We start from the raw sequence: 19,632 nt of genomic DNA on the forward strand, positions 1-19,632 counted from the left end.
AGTCCAACCCAGATCAGCCACCTGTCCAACTCTGACCCATTTCTCACGCTGCATTCCAAATAATCTTTTAAAAATACAATCTAATCTGTTCACATTCTTACTCCTTGGTCATTCAGTTGATTGCCCTTGGAATAGAGTTTTAGTTTGTTTAACGTGGTTTAAAGAACCCTCCAAAATCTGGACCTCTGCGTGTCTCATCTCTCACCATCATCACCTTGCTCTCCCTGACCCCATGCTCTAGCCAGACTGGAATTATTTCAGTTCCTAGAACATAACTAGGTCTGTCTTGACTTCCAAGTTTGTGCTGTTCTCTCTGGAACTCTGTTCACCTGGCTCAGGGTCACACGTCAGCTTGGATGTCTCTTCCTTCTGGGACTGGGTTTCGATCCCTGATTTGCGCTCCTGGAGCACTGTGTGCCTCCTACTTTTGTAGCACATATCACATTTTGAGCTGATGTGTCAGAAATCATTTCCCTACTGGATTGTAAACTCAATGAGGGCAGGCAGTGTCCTTTATTCATTGCTCTGCCCTGCATCTAGAAGAGTGCCTGAAACATATAGGCCATCCATAAATCTTTGTTGAATAGAATGAAAAGTGACTAAATAAATGAATGAATGAAGTAGAAGGCAACCCAGTATATCAAAGAATCTATAGGAGTGGAGACTATAAAAAAGAAAATGCAAATGGCAGGGAGAATTCAAGTATGTTAAGAGCCAAAAGATTCTTGAGCTTTAACTTTTAGGAACTCGTGGTTGAATTTAGCAAGGAGAGTTTCGGTAACATAGTGGAAGCAAAAGCCAGAGAGTTGTAGACTTAGAAATAAATATTGTTTAAGGAAGTGACCACAGCACATAAGGCCTGATCTTGCAAGAAGTGTGACCCTAGGGAAGCAGAGATAACGGTAAAGCTAGGGAGGATGATGGCAGGAAGGGGTCTAAATGTGCTTGCCTTTTTTTTAAACTTAGTACTGGAAAGACTTGGATGTTCTCGTCAATTTTTCTACCACTTTGTCCTGCTTTCCTGATACGTCACGGGGGAAAGTTCTATAAATATTTCCTACTGCAAAGTGAAAAGAAACACGTTTTAAAAGACTGATTTATGGAATTTTATTTAATATTTTTTCAATTTTTGAGGAACGAAAACTTTCTAGATTTTCAGTCTACCTGAAAGTTAAGCTGTTGTCTTGACATTTGTTTATGAAAATGGTTGTTCCAGTTTGTACTGGAGTATGAAAACTGCATCTTTAACTAAGGCAGTTGTTTTGAAGTTCTCTCCTCCTTCCAGCTACTCTTAAAAATCTAGACTTTGGAATTTAATCTTAAAACACTTATTTCTCTTAAATCACAGATTTTGGCATGGCTAGGTCCGAGGTCTGATATTGGACGTTGGATATAGCTATTTGCTTTTACTGTGGAGACTTCATTCTCAGGCTTCCCCCCTACCCCCACTTCTAGTTTGAAATCTGCTCTTTAGGACCTGCGGTTGTAAGAGAGGCTTTCTGTGTTAGAGAATACCTATGGAGTGTTTTCCTTGGGTCTTTTTACAAAAACAAGGTTTTTGTGCTTAATTCACTCCTAGAGTTTAAATGATGGAGCGCCCCTTAACCTGAAAAATAATGCATCCTGGTTATTAATATGTGGCCAGTACCTGGGTCATTATTCTCACTATAGCAGAGTTAATCACTTACTAGTAAAAGGGACAGAGCATTCAGTATATTTAGAGGCTGTTTAATCATCAACTTTGGGGATGATTAAACTCTTTGAGTTTCCGAGAACATATATCCTACTGCTTGCCAAGGCTTTGTCACCAAGTTTATTACTTTAATTAATTTGTTTTTCCCTTACCATGTTAGTACCATTCCTACAACCAGCTATGTACTGAATTCAGCAACTGACCAAACCATTTCTGAAGTTACTGCTAATGTTACACACAAAAACCATCACGAGGTTAGTTGAAGAACATATTCTGTATTCCTGGCTGACAAACACAAGACAAACATAGGTTTCCGAGGTATCAGCACTGTGTGCATCTGTTTCATAGTGTAATTTCATCAGTTGAACAGATGAAGAATGCTAATTAGTTTGTTTATGCATATGTGATTTAATGAGACTAAACACTTAACTGATCTTCAAGTAAGCACATCTTGTTTCCTGTTGCTGTTTTTACTTTAATAAAAAACAGTGTTAGGCACATTTTCTGGAAATCATAGTGCTGTGCAATACAGAAGAAAGAATTTCAAGGAAGAGTGATGAGTTCTGTCCTGCTGCACTGAGATTGAATAGGAAGACGAGAATAAAAATATTGGGTTTGGGGACAAGGGTTGAAATCCAATGTTACTGAGAAGATTAAGCTTAATGGAAGACTTTTATCATAAACTATATTATATCAAACTCCTAAGTCCAATACTAAAATTCTAATATGTACCAGAATAACGAAGCAATTCTATAATTTCATTAGATCCAACTATAATCTTGTATTTTTTATTGCCTTCCTTTTTTTTGAGTACCCTCAAAAAAAAAATTCTAGCTTTTCTTCTTCTAATTTCTTCTTCTTCTAATTATTGTAGTTATATTTTGATATAATTGAAATCATGACATTCAGTTAATACACCTCTTCATCCTGAAAATTAGTATAAAATAATGGCATTATAATTTTTATAAATAAATAGTTATTCAATATTATCTACTACACTCTCTTTTATTACTTCCAAGTTGTTCAAAACTGGATCCACAGGGGCTGCTATATTTTGGGGGTGGGATGGGTAGAGGAAATGAGGAAGTAAGTCTATCCCTGTAGTCAAAATTATATTTGGATTAAAATGCTTCAGTTAAGTTGCTCAGCCTTTTACAACCAGGGGTCGGCAAACTACAGCCTGTGCGCCAAATCCTTTGCCTATTTCTGCAGATAAAGTTTTATTGGGACACATCCATGTCCATTCTTTCGTATATCAGCTGTGGCTGCTTTCATGCTGCTATGGCAGAGTTGAGTCATTGATAGAGACCTGCCAGGCTGAAGAATTCTACTTTCTGTTCCTTTACAGAGAAGTTTGATGACCACTGATCTAAACCATATGTGAGGACAAGAGTTAGAAAAATAGTGATAGAGTTACGTCGAGATGTACTGAAGACTGAGAAACAGATATCTGTGGAATTGAGTCTTAAAAGATATGTGGTTGAGAGCCTTAGATGGTTAGGTCTTTCAGTATCCAAGTAACCATACTGCCTATCAGTAGCCTCCTGAGCTGGACAGCTTCCTATTCTATTCTGGCAGAATGTTTTCTGCTCATGAATATATAGGATCTTCCTTGTACCTTCTTGAAGATTCATAAATAACCTGTGATCACAGGTTTTGTGTATGACTTTAAATAATAGAGAGTAGCAGCGGGTTCTGCTTCTGGCCTGTCAGCGTCCGTAATCTTCCCCCATACCTAACATCCCACGAAACCCCAAGGGCTGTCAGCTGTTGATTTAGCTTCCTTATTTGTTCCAGTTAAGAAGATTAATTGTCCATTGTTCTGAACTTAACTTATTTGTGACAAATTACCAACTCCTGCTTATACATATTAACAACATATTAAGAGTTTTGAGGCTCATAGAAAAGAAAAAAATAGTTGAACTCCAGTTTTAAAGACTGCAATATAAGGCTTTATCATGGATGATTCAAATACCACCAGCCAATGAGCAGGAGAATTATGTTCTTGTTTGCTTTTTAACATAAACTGGAAACCATATCTTTAAGCCTGATTCTTTAGAAACTAGTGTAACTTGGTGATATGAGTTTGGGTTAATAGAAAACGCATTGGTTCTGGAGTCCTGTGGACCTACATTTGAACCTCAGTTCTGTCATTTTCCAGCATTTCAAATGAAAGAAAATGACCTAAACTTTTGAGCTCTGGCACATTGGGGATACTAATACCTGTGTCATGTGGTTGCCACGAGGACTAAACAATTCCTGTGAGGCTTAAATGTAAATACAGAGTGCCCAGTCCTGTGCCAGGCACATAGTAGGGATAAGTAAATGGGGCTTCTCTTGCACTCTTTTTTGTGTTTTTTGATTTTCCAAGAATGGAAATAGTTGTTTTGGACCCAGTTAATCAAAATCGTTAACATTGTTGATAAGCTGAACTCACAACCAAACAGTTCCGGTGACAAATAACTAATGATAAATGGGTTGTGACATCGACAAAACAAAAGTACAAGAGAAAATTTGTTGGAATGGCCTTGTGTACAATTTCAGTGGGCCTCTGGGAAGAGAGACCTTCTTGATTTACTCCAGTGTTGTCTGAATTCAGATTTGGAGACCCCTGCAGATCCAATGCATGTTCTTAGGGATCAGGAGTTCTTTGAAAAAAATATTTTTTGTTTTTCATTTTGACACTATTTTAAAATTGTTTTACTATTTATAGAGACAAGTATCTTCTTTTGCAGTAATCATTTCAATTAAATGTTTTTTCATCTAAAAGTCAGTATTTCAGATCTGAAAACATATACTTGGGCATTGTTATATATATATTTGTTTCTTTGGGTATGTTTGGGAGACAATTGGTTTATGCTATTCTGATTTTTCGGAAATTTCGGAAATTTTCAGCATAATTAGAATATAGTAGTACTAGCACTAATAAAACTCAGATTGAGCCTTAGCTTCTTTCATAAAACCATGGTGTTCCACTCATGAAACAATGTGGAATCAAACTAGACTAAATGGGTTATAAAAATGGAAATCAGTAGTTTGTACAAAGGACATTTTGGGGAAAATTATATTCCATTTGAAAAATATTAAAGTATTATAAGCAAGTATTTTACTGGTATACTAAAATGCACACATGTTAAATAAAGATCTTTACCAAATGTTCTCCGCATTTTATAATTGACATTTCCACCAGAATTTTTTTTTTACTTGAAAACGCAATACGACTGCATGGTCTTTGCTTTCTCACACCTGTCTTTGTTTTCATAAGTGTACAAAGTCATTCTTCTTTCTGTTCTGACTTTCTGCTGCCCTTAGTCACCTCAGTCACCAGTGTCCTTGATCTGATAGTGGCTTCTGTTTGCATGTCCCATGTAAGAAGAGCAGCTCACCAGGAGGAGATTGCAGCAAGGTGGGAGGCCGTGGACACCATGTTCTGCACGAAGCTGAAGGATCTCAAGATCACAGGGGAGTGCCCTTTCTCCTTACTGGCACCAGGGCAGTTTCCTAAAGAGCCAGCAGAAGAGGTAGCAGGAAGCTCAGAGAGCTGCAAAGCCGCTCTCCCCATCTGTCAGGACGTTCCTGAGAAGAATGTACAAGGAAGTCTTCCTCAAAGAAAGACCAGCAGGAGCCGAGTCTATCTTCACACTCTGGCAGAGAGCATTTGCAAACTGATTTTTCCAGAGGTGAGTACTTCCCCTTTCAAGATTTTACTGAAATTTTGAAAATTGTAAAATAATGTTTTCTAAGGAAAATGTAAACTTTTGCATTCTTACTTTCGTGGCTAAAATAGATGTAGACTATTTTCTGGAAATTTATAAAAACATTCCTTTAAGGCAATCATTTTTTTAAATTGTGTTTATCTTAAAATGTTTAAGATCTTGAATTCTTTTCAAAAGGGTCCTGCACTCTGACAAGCCTTATGACTTAGAGCAACTGCTTAACCCTCTTAGTCTCAGCTTCCTTATCCATAAAATTGGAACAATAACAGTACCTACCCCCTAGAGTTTTAATGAGCAGTAAGTGTAGTAATTCTATATAGCTCTTGCCATCCCCTAAGTGCCCAGTAGTTGTTAGCTATTATTTTAAAGTTAAATTCCTTGAAGAATAGTTTATTTTCTGCTGTGCTTTCTTCTTCTAATTCCAAAGAGCATCATATATTCTCTGCCAGTTTGTTGAGGTGGGAAAATCTCCCTTTTGGTGTTGGCTTTGAGTCTGAAGTCTCTGCTCAAGCCAGGCCTGACCTGCTCCTCTGGGTCAGTCATGGGCCTGTGATTGCTAATATCTATGTGTTATTAGCTCAGACACTTCTTGATATAGCTCTGAGAGCTGCGTAGCCTAATGCCGTTTTGAGATCTGGAGCACTTTTTTGCTAATCCACCTGTAAGAGAACTCTGGGGACAGGGCATGTACCTAATTAGGTCAAATATCTTATGAGTAGAGGGGGCATGTAGAGAGCTCCTCTCCTTCTGCAAGGCTAAAGAGAATAGCAGCTAAAAGTCTTCGTGAAGTCTTCCTCTCTCGGTCAGTGTTCACAGTTTTGTAGACACTGTCTTAACCTATGAAATTGGACGTTGATATAATCAGACTCCAGCTATCATGATCCACTGATAATTTTTAATTGACTCAACATCAACTCTCAGCTTTTTGCAAAGCACTGAAGAACCACAGACTTGCTGACTTTTTAAACTGAATGGAACTTCAGAGGTAATCTTGTTTAATCCCAAGAAGGACTAGAGAAGTTAAGTGACTTGACCAAAGTCACATGGCTTTTGAAGAGCAGAGCAATTACTGCTATCAACAATATGGGCTACAGTGATTGAGAAAGACGAAACTTGAATTGAAGCTTGAAGGATGGATAAAGTAAAATCAGCAGAATGTTGAAGGAGCATATTTCAAATATAATATTAGCACAATAATGCTTTGGTTAATGGCCTTTGAAATGGAAATACTTAATTATTCTCACCCTACTCTCGTCTCTAGACAGCCGGTTTGGCTGGGATAAGGGATGTAGCCCTTCTCAGGGAGTTGGTTGACATCAGTCTGGGATGCAGTTGGTACTCTCATTTCCAAGGACAGAGTGAGATGCCCAGAGATGAACAGATGGTGATGATGGAGAAGCTAGAGAGCTTCCATGCTTTCCCTGAGTCTTGTCATTACCATGTTGGCTTCGTTATTTTGTTTTATAAATTTTGAATTCCTACAATAGAAGTCACACACATGTTGGAATCTCTTTTAAAAACATTCTGAATACCAAATATAGATGATATTTTAGTTTTTCTCTCTCTTTATTTAGACTAATCTGTGTTGTTCATGAACTCATAGTAATAATCATCAATATTTGACGAGAGTGTCATGTAGCAGAGAAGGCAAGGCTATAAGAATTCTAAGGGGCGGAAGGGGGGTACATTTGGCATTAATGACTAGAACTCCTCCCCGACAACTGAGGCCATTTGCCTTATCACAGGAAGCCACAGTTGTAGCACACCAAAACCCAGTTACTGCATTGAATCTATTGAATCAGATATCCTCGTATAAATGATAGTACCCCAAGTTGAAGACCTCATGAGGCTAAGAGGAGATGAGGAGAATCATGAAGTCTCTGAATGTCTTCCAAGATATTTTGGTTGCAAGAAGAAAAAAAGAAACTGTATTATAATTTATCCTTATGAATTGAAATATCCCTGGTCTATAAAAACATTAGAAATTGTAGAAAAGTTAAAAATAACTGAAATAGCAACTTATCCATAAACCATACCAGTGAAATTCTATTCAGAATGCTTACAGCAATATTGCATCAAATAGCAGTTATTCCTAATGTATTACTATATGGTGTACTTGCGAGAAAAGTACTTGTTTTAACAATGAGTATATATCTATCCTTTATCAAGTCAAGAGATAATTGTTAAGTAAAGAGAAGCAAACTTGAGAGTAACACTTTGTTTACTTCTGTGGACTGGTGCCCCCTCTGTGAATCAGAAATTCCACGGTGTCCAAGGATTGTGGATGTCAGCAGAGCCCCTTCCTCCAAAACTCATAATGGAGGCTTTCCCAAATAAAAGAAAGTTTGAATGCTGAGCAACTAAAAATCTATAGAAGGCTGCTACACAATATTTATGTATATTGAAATGTAGGGAATTAATTTTGAAGGAAATATTGGCTTTAGTCCTACAGTACCATACTAAACTAAAAATCAATATGTAGACTTGTTGGGATATGGAGTATCTGACCCCCCTAGAGCAGTCCTGCAGTGGTTGATCTTATGTCATGAGGCCTTGAGGTTGACTGTGTATGACAAGTCTCACTTAAAGTTGGGTCCTACCTATGGCTTTATTGTGGACCTGTGTCATCCCAGGGTCTAGGCTCAGGACATATTATAGGAACTACAGCGACAAGGTAGGAAACTCTATGCACCGGCAGTCTTTACCAGTAAATGTCTTTCCTGGAAAGCTTGTGGAGTTTGTTTTGAACTTATAGTAATTTTCCAGAGGAACAATGGTATATGATGAAAGTAGGTACTCACAGAAGTCTGTTAACCCATAACATCACTAAAGTATGCCACTATAGCTTTGCTAGGACTGCAGCACTTTTCTGTTTAGAAAAACAAGTTCTGACTCAAAATGGAAAGTCAGGAATACATCTACTCTACCAACCCCAGCAATGGAAAGAAGGACCATTTCTCTTCCCCTCTTATGATGACAGCATATGTGTTAGGAAGAAAGGACTAGAAAAAAGAATTTCCTGGTGACAGTGGAAAGGACATGAAAGACCAAGAAGAATCTTGACTGAAAAGAGTAAAAGAGTGTGCCTGGTGGTTTAATCAGAAAGGTAAAGAGGAAGAAAATGATGTCTCCACTAGTGTTTGGGAGAAGGAAGGAAAAATTCTTCAGTGGCAGAATAGGATGGATTTTCTTTCCTCATTGCCTATCAAAAGTTCCTGGTCAGAGCAGCAATTCATATATAAACAAATATAATTCAAATTATTTTAAATTGGAAACAATCAAAATTTATTTGTAAGCAAGCTAAAAGAGTAGCACCTCTGTACTTGGCTATATATCGCTTCACTGATAAAATTTTATATAGTAAGCCTTCAAGACGTTGAATAGCTGACAGGGGGAGTGTTGTTCCTTCATTCATTTATTCCATCAATATGTTTTGAGCATCTCCTATAGCCAGGTCCTCTTCTAGGTGCTGGACATACAGTGATGAACAAAACAGGTATTTCCTGTCCCTTTGGAGCTTCTGTTCTAGTGGAGGAGACAGATAATAAGAAAAAAAACTCAAGTAGCAAATGCATGAAGGAAAACTGGAGCTCATGCACAGAGTCAGGGACCCTCATTTTATTGATGACCCCTTTTCCCATATGAATATGTTTTACAGGAAGAAAGAACTTACAGCAACCTGTGGTTTCATGGGTTTTAATCCACACTAATATTCTGGTGTTAGTCATGTCAGAGGAACTGTCTACCAAATGAAAGATCCTTGAGAAATTGAAGCTTTTCAAGCACCTTGGCTATCTACCTCATTTACAGTCTCCAATGTAATGTTACCTTTCTCTTTCCTTGATATAAAAGACTGGTAAGAAACATGCCCATATTTTCCTACCTGAACATGTTCCTCACTTGCCAGGCTTCCTGCCCTTTGCCATCATAGAGGTCACCAGGACGTTGCTTGGAATCTGACTTATCCAGTGATAAGTCACTTGCCAATCTTTCTTTCATCCTGAGACAAATGTATCCTCCCTCTCCTTATTTGAACAGTCAGAAATATTGTATACATTGCATATTAAATTTTCTTTTATTTCTTTTCAGCATTTGTGTTCTCTTTCAATAAATTTTAAATTTCTTTTCTAAGCTCTATATGCACTTTAAAACTGAAAGTCTTTTTCATAACTCATTTCATTAAAACAGAAACTTGCTCTATTTTGCTTAACTCGACTACCTCACTTGACCAGTGGAAACTCTAAGATAGATATAAATAGTTCTTAAGGAAAAAGGAATTTCCCGATTTGGAACATAGCCAGAAAATTCTTCACTTTCCTCTGGGCAAACTACAGAAGGAATCAACGGTTACATAGACACAGATAGATACATATGATTTTTATATGGAATGCAAAAAAATTGGCAACACTGCTTTCCAATGCTCTACTTCCCACTTATCAACTAGTTAGAGACAATGAGCTGCTAAGAGAGATTAAGAGATAGTCAACAAGTATTTATGAAGTATAGAGGCTTACATACAAATATCTTGCAATACAGGAAAGCTCATGAAATACTCAGAAGTCAATAAAAGACAGTAAAGCAATAAGTATTTAGTGAAGATTATTAGTTCAAAGAAAGAAAATTAGTACAAGATAGAGTAAATCCAAGATTTGTTTCAAATCAACAATCCACTGACCTTGGTGAAAGCTTGGATTTAAGGGATAAAAGGAAGAGTTAAGACAGAGATAGCTCCAGAGTTTTCTAGACCGGGAGTCATAAATGATATATGAAACATAAATATGCATTTGTAGTTAAGGGCAGAGATTCCCTGGGTTGGCTGGGTGTAGAGTTTGTGAAAGGAACAGAAATTTGCTTGGCTTAAGCTGTGCTGAGATTAAAGTATTGGCAGCTCATCCAAGGGGATTTCCTGACCCCGAGGAAGTGATGCCCACGATTCCTTCATGAAGGCCTGACATTATCAAACTGGAGTCTTCTATTGGGATTCCAACTCAGCTCCACCTTGTTTTGTGGCTATTAGTGAGACCACCCACCAAGCAAAGCCAGTGGGCCACAACCCACATCCAAACTCAAATTAGTCTGAGCTCATTGTTTCTTCCCAAGCTTGAAAAACCCACAGAAAATCAGTCCCCGTTTCCGAAGTGTAAATTCACTACACTTGTCATTAAAGTAATGATGTTTCTGCTTCGTCATAAGAAACTTTCAGAACAAATTTTTGAAATATATATCTTCAAGTAAACTGCTATTTAAGGGAATATCTAAAACATTTGTTTTCAATTTTCAGTTTGATTTGCTGAACCTTGCACTTCAGAGAACGTTGGCAAAACACAAAATAAAAGAAAGCAGGTAAATTGAACCTCTTTAGCTGTGTGAACCTCTTATTACAATCACTGGTACTGTTACTAATAACCAACATTTATTGAATGTATCAACATTTTTTGAGTTATTATGGCATGCCAGAAACTGGACTAAGTGTTTTAGCTGCCACAAATCTGAAAGTAAGTGCATTTATTTTTCATATTTTATGTGTCAGTAGGCTCAGGTTTATATAAAATGTTTAGGATTTCACAGCTGTTTAGGAAAAGGCAGAACTGAATTTCAAGCCTGGGTTTTTCAGAGTCTATGATTTTAACCATGTTGCCAAATACTGCAGCTATTAACAAGCTCCCATAAGGCCTATTCTTTCTACTAAGGGGTGATTTCGAAAATATTTAACAGGTAGGGCATGGATCCCAAACAATCAGAATAGACTCCTTGCCTGAAGACTACTGCCAAAAGGCCCAAGCAGGGTCTCAGTGCTCCCGTCCCCACCTCCCCGCACAGATGAAGCTTTTAGCTGCTGCCTCAGGAGGAGGTGGAAGGATCAAGAGGGTAAGAAGAGGGTGGTGACCCAGGGGGCTTGGCGTTGCAACTTTTTATTAATCCTTCGGAAAGTGTTTCTGTATTTTCCTAACTGGTTTGGTTATATGAGTGTGCGCTGGCTGAATATCAGTTCTGTTTTTACTCTCTTCTTGTATTCTGTCTTTGAAATTTTCTTTAAGAAAGCTTTCCACAGAGGCTTAATATATAAGGTGATTTTTTTAAAAATCTGATTTATGTAGTTACTTTTTCAAATATATCTTGGCACATTTACTGCTGTAGATCACTTGATTGGCCTTGTCTTTAGTTCCCTGATATCTCAAGGATTATTTGAGTTCTAAGTAATAGAATAAATGCTTGAGTTCAAATTTGCAGAATTGAACATTGAAGTTTTGCAAACCAGTACCACTGTCAGGAATATTTTATAAACTCACTCATCTGCCTACTACTCATGAGTGGATAATCTGTTCTGTGGATTATCTGCGCTTAATTTTCCTTGCTGACTAACTGGCCCCAGACTGCAGGCAGCAGGCAAGCCAAGAAGGGTCACAGACAGGTCCAGAAGGAGACAGTGTGAATCTATGTGTCTGAGGAAAGCTTTGTTTACATGAGTGATAGGAAAAGCATTCCAGAACGCCTCTGACCTTAATTCTCAGTCAAGCTGATAAGATAGCCACAGCCATTGTAGCTGTGCTACTGTGTCTGTCTGCTTAAGTCTTTGGCAGCCAGTTTACTGAAAATGTATTCTCAGGGCCTTGTGTTCTGAAACGTTCCTAAGCTAGATGCAGACTTTCAGTTAGGTTGTGTTCCCAGCAGTGTATCTCTTTAAAAAAATCTCAAAACTTAAAAAAAAAATCACTTTGTTTGGAAATCTTGAAAAATCCTTGACCGCTTCGCTGATTTCTTAAGGTTCTGATCATACTTTTAAATTGTCCTAGTGATAATTTTTCAGTTGTTGAAAGATAAGGGACCTTTTTTCTCATAAGACTGCCTGCTGATGTGCTGAATAGCTTCTCTCCACTTTGGTTTTTTAGTTCTTGGGTGTATTCTCTGTTTCTGGTTTTTTCCCCCATCTGCTTTTTGGCAGGTCGGCTGCCATTTCTGCTGCTCTCAGTTTGCCAACTGCTGAACACGCCTTAACTCCTCTTTGTGGACTGCTTATTATCTTATGTGACTTGAAAAGAAAAAAATCAATATATTAAACAATAAACTTGGGCCGTGCCCTGTGGCTGAGTGGTTAAAGTTCTGCATGCTTAGCTTTGGCGGCACAGATTTGCGGGTTCAGATCTCGGGTGCAGACCTACTCCACTCATCAGCCATGCTGTGGTGGCATCCCGCATACAAAATAGAGGAAGATTGGCACAGATATTAACTCAGAGCAAATCTTCCTCACCAAAAAAAAAAAAAAAAAAAGTCAACAATAAACTGGCCCTAACTGAAGGACTGGAGTCCCGCTCTCTCCCCTCCTTTTTTCAGGTGAATGAATTTTAGCACAGTCATTATGATATCTCTCTGGGTTGTTGCACAGAGAGGTTCTGCTTTCTTTCTTTTTCTAGGACCTTTTGATCACATCATCATATGTATGAACTCATGACTGGAGTGTGTGTGTGTGTGTATGTGTGTTATGTAAGACACACACACACATTTCCTGGTGCACTTATAAGCTTACACTTCCTTTTTTTCTTTTGAAGGTAAAGATAGGAAACTTATTTTGAATTGCACTATGTGCTGTTTGGACTAGCAAATCTTTGCTCAGGTCTCATTTCATGGGTGCTGGGAATTGGCAGAATTAAGAGTTCTCTGAGCAGATTTGCTCTCATCCTTTAGAAAAAGAAAATAGAAATTGCTTAGTTGACAAAAAGAAGCAAATCTAAAGACTGATTAATATAATATAATATATAACAAGAGGTTTGGGGATCTCTAGATTAAAGCTAGATGTAATATCATATAGTGATCCTCAACCAATTTAGATAAGAAAATATTTCTACCTAGTATTTTAAGTAATTATAAGCAAAATACCTTTATGTGATCAAGTAGTGGACTTAGCAATTTTCCTTCTCAAGCATACTTTTGTACATGTATCATGTTTTGTTGCACTTGGTTTAAAATTTTAGATTTATGCCTGTTTGAAAACTTGGCTTATGTAAGGGCAAACCAAACCACAAATAGAACTTGGATGTCTTTTTAATATGCTTAGTAGTTTGGCAAATTTGGTCATAATCAGTCATCCCTATCAGAAATCATAAAAAACAATTAGGCAAACATAAATCAACAAGTCTTCCTGTAGAAATTACCAAAACCTTCTATCAATCAAAATGTGTGCTGTTATATTATCAACTTCCATGCTATAGAAACCAGTGCAGTAATTGAATAAAAAATAGATTTCTTTAGTTCCTAATTTTTATACAAGATCAAGGATAAAAGTTTAATGTAATAATGTCTGAGAGTTAAATATATAGAATGTAAAACTCAAAAGCAGAATATACTATATATTTGCTTTAGGAAAAAAAATAGTGATACTTAAAAGTGAAATCCATCAGTATGTTGATTTTTCTTCTTGGTTGAATTATGGAAAAATCGTGGGCTAATTTATTACCACCCCTTCTGGGCCATTTCATACTCCTGGTTCCTTACCAGTGCAAACCTCTATAGTCTTAGCCTATGTAAAGTTAACTTAAAAGATAAAAATACTTCGTAAAAAACGAGGAAACACTCTATATCAGGTATATTTGGGGATTTTCCAACATTGTTTTGGGTTTTATATGTCATTGCTCCTTTCCTGTAAACTTGATAGTCAAGATTTGCCTCTACAGAAAAGGTAATTTAAATTATTTTGTCTTCACTTCTGTATGTTCTAATCTGAAGTTTTAGCATTCATTTGTCAGTTTATAATTTAAGTTATTGAAATAATTTCAGGAAATCTTTGGAAAGAGAAGACTTTGAAAACATAATTGCAGACCAAGCAATTGCAGCAGGTAATAGAATTGTTTCAGTATGCAATTAGGAAATAATTATACTTGTAGAACTAATATTTTACCTGTAAATTAATATTTGCTATTAGTAGAAAATATTTACCTGTAGAACTAATATTTTCTTCAAAAGTATTCGTATTTATTTGTTGGTTTCTTCCAGGGTGAAGTGTTCAAACCATGTATCATGTTAACGTAAAGAATAGCTCTGTTTTGTACTATACATTTTTGTTTGACCTAAAACATTTCCTCTTCTTCTAATGTTTCTTTGCTGAGAAGTAGGTGAAGCTGCATGGGAGCCTGACTCATAGACATTTTCATGCTTTGGCCTTGAGCTTAGAACTAAGTGTTCCTAGTTTATGCGTGAAAAGTTCTACTCAACAAAGTAAAATAAAGAATTTTTTTAAAGGTTGTAAACAATCATGAGAAAAAAGGTTAACAGTGTTCTCATATTAATAATTAGTTTGGGGGAAACGAGTAGATGAGTAACTTTGTCATACTGTTTTTTTCAAAGTTTGAGTACGTGGACCAACAAGTCCAAAAGTACAAGATATTAATAATTTAGTAGTAATAATAATGATGATGGATAACTTATATTGAGCCCTTCCTAGGAGCCAGGCCCTATTCTAAACATAATCCCCACACATCACAACAATGCCATGAAGAGGGCACTATTGTTTTTCCTGAGTTACAGATGAGAAAAATGTGGTACACCGAATTGAAAGAATAAAGATTAGGGAAGACATTGTAGATATATTTCCAATATATTCCAAACACATATTCATTCAGGTAACATTAAACAACAAGAATGCAATTTTACTCAGGAAAAAAAAGAATTACTTTATATCATCTTTAAAGAAAAATGACAAATTGAGTTTCATGACCAGTGATTTCCAATTAATTCCTGTATTGGATGCTTCTACTCCTGGAGGCTCTCCAAAGGGGACAGTGCCCCTTCATCAAGATGTACTGTTTTTGTTGTTAACAAGGTGGGAGAGCTTTTTATGAAATGGGCTTGATCCTGTAATTCCAATTTTTCTTTATGGTTAAGTTTAAGGCAAATAAAAAGTTGTATATTATACTCAGTTGATCATTCTTTTTTAATTAACTGATTTGGGATCTTTATTCAGAGTTACAAGAATTTTAGAAACTAATCTGTGTAGGTAATTTGAATATAGGTGGTTTATTTTGGTTGGAACTCCTATTACCAGATATAAAGGGAACTAAATCATCAAATAAAATAATGTTAAAAGTAGTAGTAACAGGGCCGGCCTGTGGTGTAGTGGTTAAGTTTGCAGGCTCTGCTTCGGTGGCCCGGGGTTCACGGGTTCAGATCTAGGGCACGAACATACATACCGCTCATCAAGCCAAGCTGTGGCAGCGTCCCACATACAAAATAGAGGAAGATTGGCACACATGTTAGCTCAGGGACAATCTTCCTCAAGCACAAAGAGGAAGATTGGCAACAGATGTTAGCTCAGGGCCAATCTTTCTCACACACACACACGCAAAAAATTAGTAGTAGCATCACAGCTCTACCTGTGATGACGTATTTGATATGGCAGAAAATGTATTATGTGCTTTCAGGAGTTCCAGTGGAGATCATCAAAGAATCTCTCGGTGAAGAGCTTTTTAAAATATGTTATGAGGAAGATGAATACATCCTGGGTGTGGTTGGAGGAACCCTCAAAGATTTTTTAAATAGCTTCAGTACCCTTCTGAAACAGAGTAGCCACTGCCAAGAAGCAGAAAAGAGAGGCAGGCTTGAGGATGCCTCCATTCTATGCCTGGATAAAGATCACGACTTCTTAAGTGTTTACTATTTCTTCCCTAAGAGAATCACGTCCCTGATTCTTCCTGGCATCATTAAGGCAGCTGCTCAGATATTGTACGAAACCGAAGTGGAAGTGTTGGTAATGCCTCCCTGCTTCCGAAATGATTGCAGCGAGTTTGTCAATCAGCCTTATTTGTTATACTCTGTTCATGTCAAAAGCACCAAACCATCCCTGTCCCCGGGAAAACCCCAGTCCTCACTGGTGATTCCCGCTTCTCTCTTCTGTAAGACATTTCCGTTCCATTTCATGTTTGACAAAGATATGACAATTCTGCAATTTGGCAATGGCATTAGGAGGCAGATGAACAGGAGAGACTTTCAAGGAAAGCCGAGTTTTGAAGAGTACTTTGAAATTCTGACTCCAAAAATCAACCAAACGTTTAGTGGAATCATGACTATGTTGAATATGCAGTTTGTTGTTCGAGTGAGGAGATGGGATAACTCTGTGAAGAAATCTTCAAAGGTAGGAAAAACATAATCGTATTTTGAATAGGAAATAAGTTATTTCGTATTTAAGGACTAGAAACAAAAACGGTAGAATGTGTTCAAATGTGTTGATAAAATATCTGTGTTTAAAACAATTTGAAAATACTTTTAAGGCTGGAATAAATTTAAAACAAAATCCTTTCTGCATTCATTTGCTTGCTTACTTGACCCATTACTTCACAAATATTTATTGAATGCAGTCTACCTTTTAAAATCCTTATGGAGTTTTATAACTGAATTATATAAATATTTATTAAAATCTTTGTTTTCAATCATCATCAAATAGCTGACTTAATTTGGAATAATATAGGGTATTGTTCTACAATAAATAAACAAAAAGTATTTGATTCTTATAGAAGGCAACTAAATGGATTTTTTAATCAATATTTAATAGACATGGAAAAATCAATAACTTGTTTGATTAATTGTTAGAGAATGTGGGGAGAAAATGTTATGTCATCTCATGGTAGAATACTGGTTCATTGTTTAGTCTTAGGAAGGAAAGTTTGCTAAATCATAGCTGATAGTACAAACAAAGCTAATAGAGAGATACTTTTAGATCCGCCTAACCCCAGCAGACACACAATTTGTTCCCCCAGATGGAAACAGCTTTATTACTTTTTATCATAAAAATAATATAGCTAAATATTTTAAAAATAGGTAATACTTTAAGATGTTCATTGCAGCAAAAAATTAAAAACATTAGTTATATACATTTTTGTTTAAAACAAAATAAAATGCCATTTACAACTTCTTTTTTATCACTAAACAGTGTATTTTGAGCATCCTGCCATGTCATTAGATGTAGGTCTGTTTCGCTTTTTCAAAGGCTGTTTGGTATCCCATTATATGATTATTCTTTACTTTATTCAACCAGTCCCCCATTGAAGGATATTTGGATTATTTTTGACTCTTTTGCTGCAGTGAACACACATGTACATATTTGTCCGCACTCAGAGAAGGAGATCTTGTGATCCAGAATGATCGCTTGAAGCCCCACCTCTCTCTAAGCTTCCATGGTACACTCCTTTCTGCTGGCTGCTACTATCCAAAAATTATAGTAACAAAAGCATCAGGACGCCACTTAGTGAGAAAGGCTTGAAGCAAGAATTTTTTGCATTGTTCATTGAAAAGCGTGATTTCTGTGTAGTGTGTGCTCAAATATATTTTTGAAAAGTCTGCATGCATTTTAGAACTCATAGGAAATTGAAACTCTAAGAAAGCATATTGTTCTTTTCCAGCAGGTAGAAAAAATAGAGTTTGAATACAAAGAGATTATCACCATATCTACTTCCTCTCCTTTCGTCTCAAAAATGTGTTGAAAACTTGAATAAACCAAAATTGGTTTTCCTTTGCCTCACAGGTTATGGATCTCAAAGGCCAAATGATCTACATTGTTGAATCCAGTGCCATCTTGTTCTTGGGGTCACCCTGTGTGGACAGATTAGAAGATTTTACGGGACGAGGACTCTACCTCTCAGACATCCCAATTCACAATGCACTGAGGGATGTGGTCTTGATAGGCGAACAGGCCAGAGCTCAAGATGGCCTGAAAAAGAGGCTGGGCAAGCTGAAGGCCACCCTTGAGCAAGCCCACCAAGCCCTGGAAGAAGAGAAGAAGAAGACAGTCGATCTTCTGTGCTCTATATTTCCAAGCGAGGTTGCGCAACAGCTGTGGCAAGGGCAAGTTGTACAAGCCAAGAAGTTCAGTAATGTCACCATGCTTTTCTCGGACATTGTTGGGTTCACTGCCATCTGCTCCCAGTGCTCGCCGCTGCAGGTCATCACCATGCTCAATGCGCTCTACACTCGCTTTGACCGGCAGTGCGGAGAGCTGGATGTCTACAAGGTAGGGGGGGAGCAGGGAAATGCCCATTTTACAGGCAAAAGTTGCTGAGAAAAAGCACTGCAGCTAGAATCTGAGTTATAATGTCAATGGAAGGCTTTCTTTGCAGGGCCGTGCAAGCCACATCCTGGGAGCAGGCATTGTGCATTAATCCTGTGGGTGTTCTCCAGGCAGAAATAGCTCTGAATCTGCTCAGAAATAGAGATAATTATTCCATGAAAGGACTGCCACATTGTCTTCTCAAAGAATAAGCACAGAATGGAGAGGTGATAGACTGAGTGGAGGAAGGGGTATAGGACCCATGAAAAGGTAAAGTTTAAAAGTCAACGAACTTGACACTTGACTTGGAAACTGAGTTGTTATTAAGCACGAGATAATTAAAGTGTGAGTTGTACAGGGAAAATTCATCCTTTGTTTCGGTAAAAATAAAGAAACGTGTATTATACAAATTGTCTTTAAATAGATTAATTCAATACAGAGTTAACATGATACTTTTCATGGCTGGTTAACAGAAATCTAAATCACCTACTTAAGATATTATTGGAGAGAGGACAAGGCCAGACACATCTGGATGAGACAGGCCCTTCTTTAAAGCTTGTTCTCTACTTTACTTGCTTTGTAAGCTGAGAAAGTTAAATAAACGTTCTCATTTCTGAAACAGAGAAAATAATATCCACCCACAGTTTCTATGCATGAATAACATACATTATGTCCCATAATTTTCATAAACAAGACTGTGATAAAGATTATTGTAAATAATATCTGTTATTCATCAGGCAGCAGGATTTATGTGCTGAGTACCCATGATGTACCAGGCATCATTCTAGGCACTAGGGCTGCGCAGTGATTGTCCCTGACATGTAATAAACTATTCTTTTTTCGTGTAACTATTATCAGTAAGAGAACTAATGAAGAGATTTTTGTCTGCTTGTTTCTGTAGAATTAAAACATTTTTTACTGGTTTAAAGTATTTTGCATTATTTTAGCTATTGGCATTAAGAATAAAGCATGCTTCTCATTTGTGTGGCTTGAATCATCTTGTAATTTGCCACATAACAACAATGGCATTTCGGAGCTTAACCCAATCTGAAATAAATAAATTATTGAGGAGGAAACAAATATTATTTATGGGAATACATAAGCCCCTTCTTTGTTCCAGTCTAGATGCTAGAAGTAAAACTTTCCTTTTTCAAATTTCTAACAGGAAATTCCAGACAGAGCTATGATTCCCT

The 19,632-nt window shown here is 37.1% G+C and overlaps 1 protein-coding gene across 1 annotated transcript in view; it reads left to right on the top strand.

Moving 5' to 3' along the window:
* GUCY1A1 (guanylate cyclase 1 soluble subunit alpha 1) overlaps positions 1-19,632 on the top strand; it is a 61,465-nt gene that overhangs the window by 26,672 nt on the left and 15,161 nt on the right. Inside the window, exons 3-7 of the mRNA XM_058550244.1 lie at positions 5,006-5,373; positions 10,691-10,752; positions 14,182-14,240; positions 15,822-16,531; positions 17,918-18,403. Of these exons, the coding sequence (XP_058406227.1) occupies positions 5,053-5,373; positions 10,691-10,752; positions 14,182-14,240; positions 15,822-16,531; positions 17,918-18,403 (1,638 nt within the window). The 5' untranslated portion in view covers positions 5,006-5,052. The remainder of the gene's footprint in view (positions 1-5,005; positions 5,374-10,690; positions 10,753-14,181; positions 14,241-15,821; positions 16,532-17,917; positions 18,404-19,632) is intronic.

This window comes from Diceros bicornis, chromosome 11 (assembly GCF_020826845.1).
Source record: "Diceros bicornis minor isolate mBicDic1 chromosome 11, mDicBic1.mat.cur, whole genome shotgun sequence".
Lineage (NCBI taxonomy): Eukaryota > Metazoa > Chordata > Mammalia > Perissodactyla > Rhinocerotidae > Diceros > Diceros bicornis.